Source organism: Taeniopygia guttata, chromosome W (genome assembly GCF_048771995.1).
Source record: "Taeniopygia guttata chromosome W, bTaeGut7.mat, whole genome shotgun sequence".
Classification (NCBI taxonomy): domain Eukaryota; kingdom Metazoa; phylum Chordata; class Aves; order Passeriformes; family Estrildidae; genus Taeniopygia; species Taeniopygia guttata.
The window spans coordinates 30,459,439-30,470,315 of NC_133064.1; the positions used below are offsets into that span (position 1 = coordinate 30,459,439).

Below are 10,877 nucleotides of genomic sequence, written 5' to 3' on the forward strand. Positions count from 1 at the left end.
ACCCCACAACGCCCCTCTGACGTAGCAAAGACCCCCGAGACTATTTAAACCCACGAGATGAGATAATAAAGGCTTTTCGACCGTCCACCACATTGGTGTCTGCATGCGTCGATAGCCCGAGTAGCCCGGGCGAGACCGGGCTGCCGTGCTGCCTCTTAGAACCAGGTCGCCTGTTGTCCTTTGCAAGGCAACATCCTCCTCCTTGACTATGTTGGTGAGTGGGTACCCCTGGGGACATCAGGGATACCTGTGGAGGTCCCTGAAGAACTGGGGACACCTGTGGGACCCTCAGGTGGTTTTGGGGTTCCAGGCCCCTACTGGTGGATTCTGGGGTGACACTGGGGCTCCCAGGCCTATACTGGGAGGTTCTGCGGTGACTGACTGGAGGTTGGGGGCCATCACAGTTGAGGCTACCATGACAGGGATCACCACAGTTGATATGGAGACTCATGACTGGAGACACTGTACGTGGGACCACTGTAGAGGGGTCACTGTGGTTGGTGCCACCCAGGTGTGTCACATGGGTGACCTTTGCCTGCAGGTGAACAACAACAGTGTGGTGTCCTTTGGGACAATGGTCCCGGAGTTCACTCCCCAACCCTTCCCACTGCCAGGCCACCGCCCGTTTGTGGCGCCGTACTGGGCTGATGTGGACACCCGTCTGGGAGGGAATGTCTTCTACTGGCAGAGCCGGGACGCCCAGCTGCTGGCATGCCTGGCCCAGGACCTGGCACCTGCTGTGCCACCTGGGGACCTGCCTCCACAGCCTACCTGTGAGAACCCCGGGATTGGTTCAGGGGTCTCGTGTGGTGGTAAAGTCTCTCCTCCAACCCGTGCTTCCAAAGAAAGACTCCGCAGACTCTTGTGGTTTGGTCTCAAGGCAGTTTATTGCTAGCTATCTAAAAGATTGTCTTCGCCCGCTGCGGCTGCCTAGGTCAGCGGCCCAGGCAGAGGCACACACTCTCCTGACACCCTCACTGTCCGGTGTCTCCGTCGTCTCTCTCCCCGCCCAAGGCTGCTGCTATCTTTTATATGATATATTACGTATTATATGTTTACAGATTTTCTCCAATACCTACTATCTATGTTACAATGTGCTCTTCTACTCTAAACCAATCTGTGAGTGCCAACATCACCAAGAACATGGAGGTAAGGAAGAAGAAGGAGGAAGAACAGGATCAGGCCCACTTTCCTCCATCTTAGAACTCCTGACCCCCATGTACAAAGTAAAACCCCCCTGTACAGGTGTTAAAACCCCCCTGTACAATACTAAAAAACTTTTCCCTCTAATTTGTGACTACTTTTACTATACCATCTAACTCTCTGTGACCGCTTGTTCCACCTTCAAAGTTGGTAATTCATTCCATGGTTCAAACTCAAGATCACAGCTGTTTTCAACTGCTTGCCAGAGTCTAAAATGCTTTTGACCAAGGCCTGGAACCTCTGAAAATGTCTGAGGGACATTTTGAGTTCCGACACCTACCTGGGCATTTGTGGCCACCTGGGACTGTGTGGCCTATTTTGGGGCTGCCTCGGACAAGGTGGGATATGGGACAAGGTGGGGGCGCTCAAATATCTTGACCTTCAACTATGATGTCTCTAACCATGGTGGCACCAATGGTTTGGGGACACAGGGATGGAGACATAGCTGGGGGTCACAGTGACATGGTGACAATGTCCCCCTGCAGGTGAACACCTTCCAGGCTGTGCTGACCTCAGATGGCGTCACCTGCTTTGTCCTGCTCAACTACGGAGACTTGCAGTGGACAACTGGCATTTCTAACCAGGGGGATCCCCACACTGGCCTAGGGGGCATCCCTGCACAGGTGGAGATACATAGAGGGACAGGAGACACTGGGCATGGGGCATCCCTGGGCAGATGAGGACAGTCCAAGGGATGTGGGACACTTGGCTAGGAGGGATTCTGAGCTTGAGGGGGGTAAAACATTTTGGTGTGGAATTAAGAGGATTTGGGTGTAATTAAAGGGATTTGGGGTGAAATTAGGGGTATTTTAATAGGATTTAAGGGATTTGGGGGTAGAATTAAGGGAATTTGTAGTGAAAACAGGGAGATTTGGTCTGAAATCAGAGGTATTTTAGGTGGAATGAAGTGGATTTGGGGTGAAATGAAGCTCATGTTCAGTAAAATTCAATGGAAATTTGGGAAAAATTTACCCCCTACCTTCTCCCATCTCCCTGTTCCACTCTCTTCACATCCCCCCCATTCCTCCATCTTCCCTCCTGCAGGCTGGGTTCAACATTGGAGACGACATCCACTACTACAATGTGCCAGGGTCACGCACGCCTGCAGTGCAGAGCCTCAACCACCGCAGCAACCTGGGGGTCCCGGGGCGCTGGGCCTTCCGTGTTGACCACTTCGAGACCACTGAGGGTCTCCCCGAGACTCCTGGCACCCTGTCAAAGACACCTGAGGCTCCCTGGAATCTGTTGCCACCCCACAAGACCCTCTCAGTATCCCCCAAGCCCCCAAGGATCACAGAGGAGCAGGTGTATGTCCGCGGGTCATGAGCAGGTGACACCTGAGACACTTGGGGTAGGGGGTTTGCCTAACAGCCCTCACCCCACCCCCACAGAAGGATGTGCTCCCATGGAGGTTGCATTGTGATGGAAACAGCAATAAACACCTGTTGGGAAGGGTAGATAAATATGATTAAGAACCACAATAGTACAGCCAGGACGAATATAACGCCCCCTACTGGCTGGACAATAACCCTCACCTACCGAGGGGTCCAAAAACCAAATGGACTGTTCCATCTCACCCCCCAGAATCTATGGTTCACCCCACACCTGTAACTCTCCCCTGAACCATCAAGTGCCTGTGACCCCATTGGCCCAGGTCCTGTTCCAGCCCACCTTGGAGCCCCCCTTAATAAGGGGTCTCCGGGGGGCCAGACGCTCTCTTGGATCTTCCCCTCTCCTCCTGTAACTTCCTCCTTGATTCCCTGCTCCCCTCTTTGTCTTTCCCCTCCCCCATCACCTCAGGCCCAGTCACGTGCTGCTACACAGTACGAGGCAGGGCCACAATGCATCCTGAATAAACCTCATCCCCCAAGAGCAACCACAGAGATCTCGCTTGTATCCGTCCGTGGAAAACCCAAATAAACGTCTTTACAAACACCCACTGAGCAACACCTGTGTCAGATGTCATGTGTGCAATGTGTATGGATCCTCACCTGTTCCCATGAAGGTGACATCATCAGCTGAGGAAGGAAATTGTCAGTGAGAGGTGACAACATCTGGGTTGTACATGGGTGTGACAGACACACACCTGAGTCACAAAGAGGTGTGGCATAGATACATCTGGATAACATCTGATGCAAAATGCACTACGCCTGGACAGCACTCAGCTCACACACTCCTACATGGTGTTACACCTGGACAACACCTGAGTTCCACACAGGTGTGGATCCACCTGGATTATACCTGCTGCAATACAGCACTCCACCTGGACAATGCCTGGGTTACACAGAGGTGTACTATGACCAGGACACTACCAGCCCAGCTGAGGGCCCCAACACTGAAACCAAGGGCAGAGTAAAGGAAAGCGTTTGTGTTACAGTTAGGGTTAGAGGTTACAGTTAGGGGTTAGTGTACAGTTATGGCTGTGGTTTGGTTAAGGGTAGGGCTAGGACTTACAGTTTGGGCAGGTTAGAGTTAGATTAGGGGTTATTGTTCGGGTCAGAGGTTTGGGATGCTTTAATTAAATAGCTGTAAGCTTTAATTCAATATTGGAGTGGCCTGATTTTTTGTTATTAATATCTGTAGTTATCCGTTTGGGGGCAGGATGGCATAGATACTAATGCAGTGGTTGATTTTTAGTGAGAAATATTTTTCAGCTCAGGCTGCAGGGATGGTGCAGAGGAACTTATAAAGTGATCCAATATTAAGCCCTATTTAGCTTTACACCAACCAAGTCCTTTCTTACAGATCTTTGGTGAAGACAAAGGGATCAAGGTTTACTATCTAAATTAGTTACATTTTCAAAGATCTGTTTATTAATTGTCACCAAGATCACTTAGGAGCAGCTAATCATTGGTGTGAGGAGGCGCCCAGAAGGGGCTGATGTCTCAAACACCGAGAGCCAGCCCGCCCTCCGTCCCTCCCTCCCTTCCCCCCTCCTCCCTTCCCTGGCAGTTCTGGACAGAGTTCTGTATCCGAAACTTGTCTGCGGCCTTATGGCTCAGGAGGTGGCCAGGGTGACCTTCACTGAGATGTCTGCAGAGGAGTCCACATGGATCGGTCCCTTTTCCATCCCTGTAGGAGGCACCCACCCCCGGGCCCCATGGCGGAGCCCCCCCCGGTGCCTGCCTCGGAAGAGCTGCGTCAGGAGCTGCAGGTTGTGCGGGGGTGGGGAATGGCCGAAGCCCCCGGCAAGGGGCCGGGAATGGACACTGATCCTTTGCTGACCATAGGCTCGGGACCCTGCGGCGCCGGGCGAGGGGATGCCGCTTATCCCGGGACTCTGCGGGAGCCGGGAACAGCGAAAGAGCCCGGGCTAAACATTAGCACCGGGGCCTGAGGGAGTCTCCCTGTCCCAGACCCCCATCTGCGGCCCGGGGCAGCTCCCGGGATCTTTAGGGCAGGGAGAAGCCAGAGGTGGGTGTTCAAAGTCCCACCTTTGGGGCAGCATTTTATCCTGAGCCGGGGGATTCCCGTAGGGTTGGAGGCCCTCGGGGGCCCAGTAAGGAGGGCCGGAAGGGGCTCTTGCGGTTTTTCAAGCCGAGCAAGGCGGTTTCAAGCCCCTCTCTGTGCTCGGAGCGCTGGTACAGCTCCAGCACGGGCAGCCCTAGGCGAGCTGTGGGAGCCGGGAGCGGCTGCCCGAGGCCGCAGAAGCCGCAGAGCCGCTGCGCAGGAGGAGCGGCCGCGCTGCCCCGGAGCGGGGCTGGGCACTGAGGGAACGCAGTGATTCCCGGTGCCGCGGCAGCGCCTGACGGGCGCCTTCCCGGAATCTTCCTGGGGAGTGCCGGGCTGTGTGGAGAGTGCGGATGCCTTGGGGGCCGGGAGCGGCTGCGAGGGTTGTGTTGGGCGGCCCCGGCTGTGCTCGGCGGCCCGTGGGCTCCCGGCGCAGGCGGGTCCGTGTGGCCGGGCCGGCACCGTCTCCGCAGCGCACTCCGAGAGCAGCGGCCCGGCCCGGCTGTGGCCGTGAGGAGCCTGGCGGGGCTTGGGGGTGGGCTGAACTGGGCTCGGAGGAAAAGGGCTGACGGAGAGTACTTGAAGCATTTTCAAACACCCAGTGGGAAACTATTTTAAAACCATGTACTGTATGGTGTGTTACAGACGGTGTTTCCTTCAAGATACTTTAATTAAGAGTTGATTTAATTTTTTTTTTTTCTGGGTTTGTAAAAAGCTTCTGTTGCTGTGCAGGTTCCAGGCAGCCTCTGGTGCCCAGCTGGGCAGTGTTATGAACAAAACAGCCTGGCTGGGACACTTCGGCTTGGGCTAAGTACCGGCATTGAAATGTTAAGTAGTCAATTGCTCCTGGGAGGCCTACACTAGGACCTGTATGCAAAATAATCCAGTGGAATCATGGGAGGGGGTTTTGGGGATGAAAACCACCCCTAAATGGAAAAGATGGGCACAGTGAAGGGGGCTGGATGGGTGTGCTCATTAGGGAAAAGGGAACCCCATCCCTAGTCTGTGTTTAACCTGTCACCATAACCTGCAGAGGACCAGATTGGACTGGGCTGTGGGAAGCAGGAGCAAGAGGACACTTCTTCCTGGTGCTGCCAGGAGGGAAAGAGGGGAGGACGGTCTGCTGAGACTCCAGATATGGACTGCACACCTCTTCGCCTCCAGCTGCTGGCGTGCCCTGGGACCCCTGAGGAGCTGACTTTTAATAAAGAGCTGACTATCAATAAAGGCATAGACCCTGTTCATTTCAATTTGGGGGCTCGTCCGGGATAGTCACGCCCAAAGAGGAACCCTGGACAGCTGGACAGCTCGACCATCTGCTTCGAGGGACCCTCGGGATTTGCTGGCTACCGAACCCTAGGATCAGCGTGAGACGGGGCACGCGGAGGAGCAACACGGAGGCAGAGAAGCAACGCGGAGGGACGACGGATTAGTGAGAAAAACTGGGAGGCGAGTGAGTGAATGAGTGAGACGGGGGCCGGCAGCTCGGACCCCCGAAGTGAAAGGGACCCCTAGTACTGCGTTTCCGGACTCCTGCGAAGGGGCCGGCCGGGAACGGGGGGAAGCGAGTGGAACAGAGAGACTGAGGCCTCTCCTTAGAGGTAAAGGCCCTCCTCTGGGCATGTGGAGATTCTCTAGGGATAAAGTAAGTCCCTGGCAATCAGGGCAAGGGAGTTGTCCACAGCAGGGTAGGTGGGATGTCCCTGGCAGGCAAGGGGGCATGTCCTAGTAGGCAGAGGGCTTGTCCTGGCAAGAAGGGGGAATGTCCTGGCAGATAGGGTGTAGGTCCTGGCAAGAAGGGGGTGTGTCCTGGCAGGCAGGGGGCAGGTCCTGACAGGCAGGATCATGTCCTGGCAGGCAGGGCCAGGTCCTGGCAGGCAGGGGGCAGGTCCTGGCAGGTAGGGCAATTAATAACAGGAAAAGGACGGGTCCTGGCAAGAAGGGGGTGTGTCCTGGCAGGAAGGGGCATGTCCTGGCAGATAGGGCATAGGTCCTGGCAAGAAGAAGGCATGTCCTGGCAGGCAGGGCCAGGTCCTGGCAGGCAGGGCCAGGTCCTGGCAAGAAGGGGGCAGGTCCTGGCAGGCAGGGTCATGTCCTGGTAGGCAGGGCCAGGTCCCGGCAGGCAGGGAGCAGGTCCTTACAGGCAGGATCATGTCCTGGCAGGCAGGGCCAGGTCCTGGCAAGTAGGGCAATTAATAACAGGAAAATGACAGGTCCTGGCAAGAAGGGGGCGTGTCCTGGCAGATAGGGCATAGGTCCTGGCAAGAAGAAGGCATGTCCTGGCAGGCAGGGGGCAGGTCCTGACAGGAAGACAGAGTAAGTGAGCAAGTAAAGAAGCGAGTAGAAAGGCAAGCAGGCTAAGCCTAGTAGGAGAGTCAGGCGAGGGGACTTGGCTGGAGTTCGAGTGTAAGGCTCGGCAGGACGTTCGACCTTACCTCGGCAGGGAGACCAAGCTTCCTAAGTCTAGTAAAGAGGTTGGGCAAAAGGCCAAGTAAAGAACTAGGGCGAGACCTACCCAGGGTCCAAGCCTAAGAAGTCCATCAAGAAGTCCAGAAGGAACAGGAAAACAAAAGACAATATATGTGAGTGTGATTAGTGGCTATCCTGGGCAAGAGACAGGGATAAATGCCAGGAGTGGAAGGTTAGCTAGAAAAAATGAAATTCAGTCAAGAGATTTAAAATACTAAGGTTTGGGGAGGAGCCAGATGAACTTTAGTTGCATATCAGAATATTCCATTTTAGAGAGAGACATAATCTAAGGTATATATATATTTTTTTTTTTTTTGAGGCCTGAAAATGGGAAGAGGTTATAGCAAAGGAGCTGATCCTTCAGAAGAAAAAGCAAAGAGAATTCCTCCTAACAGCCCCTTGGGGAAATTGTTAGACCAATGGGATTCTTGCGAAACCACAAAGGGTCTGGATAAGCGTAAGATGATACACTACAGTATGGAAGTATGGCCGAAGTTAAAATTACAGGGAGAGTGGCCATGGTATGGAACCCAAGATCAGTGGATGTGTAATCAGTTAAACCAACACCTAGAAGCCCAAGAGGACCTTGATGTAGAACAATTATCTTATGCAGCTTGCTGGCTGGAAAACTCTAGAAAAGATGAGACTGTGAGAATATGAAAGTTACAAAGAAATAGAGAAGAAGAGGATGGAGAAAAAGAGACTAGAAAAGGGAAATAATGGGACCCCCTTGAATACCTACCCCACTCTACTCCTGCTCCCTCCCCAACTGTTTCCCCAGCTAATCCTTCGGCCCCTCCTATTCCATCATCCCTTCCCCCAGTTCCCTCAACCATCTCCCCAACTACTATTTCCCCACCTGGTGTCTTAGGAGGAGGGCCATATTGTAACACACGATCCAAAGTACCAAGGGTAGAAAAGCTTTTTCCCCTTAGAGAAGTGCCTATGGGTGGGGCAGTGGGAGGAGTTGTGTTCGTAGATGCACCTTTGACTGCTTCTGAAGTTCGGGGATTTAAGAAAGAGCTAGGAAATTTGGTAGAAGACCCTGTTGGAATATCTAATCAGTTAGACCAATTCTTAGGACCAAATATTTATACCTGGGGAGAGCTGAACTCTATTCTAAGCATCCTGTTCTCTCCAGAAGAGATCCGGATGATCCGAACAGCAGGGGTGAAGATATGGGAAAGAGAAAATAGACTGGGACCCCCAGGGGACCAAAAGATACCCTTAGTAGACCCCAGTTGGAGTCCTAACCAGGAAGAAGGAAGGCAAAACATGAGAGACTATAGGTCCCTCATGATGAGAGGAATCAAAGAGTCTATCCCTAGGGGAAGCAACACAAAATTGGCCTTTGATAGTACTCAGGAGAAAGATGAGACCCCAGCAATTTTGCTTAACCAACTAAAACGAAATTTCCAGTTATATTCAAATATAGACCCAGATAGCCCAGAGGGTCAAGTCCTCTTAAAAGTCCAGTTTGTCACTAAATCATGGCCTGATATTAGACGAAAGCTCGAAAAAATGGATGACTGGCAAGAAAAGAACATGAATGAGTTGCTCAAAGAAGCCCTAAGAATATATTTAAGGAGAGACGAAGAAAAGGCCAAAACTAAAGCTAGAATTATGGTTGCAGTTGCTCGAGAAAGTGTAAGAGCAGAGAAATCACCAGCACTGATGTCTAAGCCAACTTGGAATAGACCAGGGGCATTATCAAAAAGGGGTAGAGACCAACCAGCACCATCCTATGAAACAAATAAGAACTTTAATGAGTTCAGGAAACCTGAGGCCTCACAAAGCAACAGGAGGTGCTATTACTGTGATGAGATAGGACACCTTAAGAGGAATTGTAAAAAGTTTCAGCTTGATGAAGCAATGCAGAAAGAACAAGAAGTCTTAGAAGAGATCTCAAGAGGAGACAACTAGGGGTGTCAGGGGCTCTATAAGTTAGGGGACCCAATGAACCATCAAGAAGAGCCCTTGGTAAACTTTGAAGTAGGTCCCCACTAAGAAGAATTTGAGTTCTTAGTTGACACAGGGGCTGATAAATCTAGCATAAACAAGTTACCAATAGGAGTCACCATTGGGAAGAAGGTCTGTGAGGTTTTAGGAGCGGAGGGAAGGCCATTTAAAGCATCTATAGCTGAAAATATAGAAATCAAGGGAAATTCTAGACAGTGTTTGGCAGACTTTATCTATCTGCCAAATTTAGGAAGTAATCTCTTGGGAAGGGACTTACAAGTCCAATTGGGGGTAGAGATCATCCCACGAGATGGAAGGATGGTAGTCCAGGTCATGAGACTGACTCAGAGAGACATAGAAGAAATAGACCCCAAAGTATGGGCGGAAGAAAGTAAGTGTGGATATTTAAACATCACACCAATAAAAGTAGAAATGCAAAGAGATACACCCCTTATCCGAGTCAAGCAATACCCAATATCCCCTGAAGGCAGGAGAGGATTAGCCCCAGTAATCAAACGACTACTAGAGCAAGGTATTCTAGAATCATGCATGTCCCCCCATAACACCCCTATACTAGCCGTAAGAAAAGCAGAAGGGAAATACAGGCTAGTTCAGGACTTAAGGGAAGCAAACAAAAAAACTATTACCAGACACCCTGTGGTATCCAACCCATATACCCTGTTAAGCCAAATTCCAAGAGAGCATGCCTGGTTCACAGTTGTAGATTTGAAAGATGCCTTCTGGGCATGCCCGCTAGCAGAGGAATGTCGTGACTGGTTTGCATTTGAGTGGGAAGATCCGGACAGAAAGAGAAAGCAGCAGCTAAGGTGGACACGTCTCCCACAGGGGTTTACAGAATCCCCAAACCTCTTTGGGCAAGCGCTAGAGGAACTATTGGGGCAGTTCACTCCTGAGGAAAACGTTCAGATCTTACAGTATGTAGATGACTTATTAGTATCTGGAGAAGAGCGAGGCCGGGTCAAAGCCACTAGTATTTGACTCCTAAACTTCCTGGGAGAAAATGGTCTAAAAGTATCCCAAGAAAAACTACAATTTGTAGAATCTGAGGTGACCTACTTAGGTCATATAATTGGAGAAGGATATAAGAAACTAAGTCCTGAAAGAATCTCAGGTATCCTGTCTATCCCAGCTCCCAAGACGAAGAGAGACGTAAGGAAGCTACTAGGCCTGTCTGGTTATTGTAAGCTGTGGTTAGATCAATACACTAAAAGTGTGAGGTTCCTTTATGATAAATTAGTAGACTCTGAGCCTATAAAATGGACAAAAGAAGATGAAGAACAACTACAAAATTTAAAAACTAAACTATCCTCAGCACCTGTTCTAAGCCTGCCTGACCTTAAGAAATAGTTTCACCTGTTTGTGAGCACAGAAGGAGGAATTGCATATGGGGTATTAACTCAGGACTAGGGAAGGCATAAAAAGCCAATAGCCTACCTCTCAAAACTACTAGACCCAGTAGCCAGAGGATGGCCAGCTTGTCTGCAAGCAATCGCCGCAGCAGCAGCTATCCTAATAGAAGAAGCTCAAAAGTTGACCCTGCAAGGAAAAATCAAGGTCCACACCCCCCATGACCTTAAAACGGTACTAGGCAAAAAAGCTCAGCAGTGGTTGACTGACTCTAGAATATTGAGGTATGAAATCATCTTAATGAACACAGGTGACCTAGAGTTAGTCGCCTCCAAATGTCTAAACCCTGCACAATTTCTTGCTGGAGAACCGCTGGCTGATCTAGAACATGATTGTATTGAACTCATAAATCTACAGACTAAAGTGAG

General features: G+C 51.1%; 1 protein-coding gene across 1 annotated transcript; it reads left to right on the forward strand.

The window, feature by feature from the left end:
• The first annotated feature begins 415 nt into the window (after nucleotides 1–415).
• On the forward strand, nucleotides 416–2,529 carry LOC116806927 (sushi, nidogen and EGF-like domain-containing protein 1). Its single transcript, XM_032744749.2, has 4 exons — nucleotides 416–773; nucleotides 1,471–1,541; nucleotides 1,689–1,826; nucleotides 2,248–2,529. The coding sequence occupies exons 1-4, from the start codon at nucleotides 416–418 to the stop codon at nucleotides 2,527–2,529; spliced, it is 849 nt and encodes a 282-aa protein (XP_032600640.2).
• The last annotated feature ends 8,348 nt before the right edge of the window (nucleotides 2,530–10,877 follow it).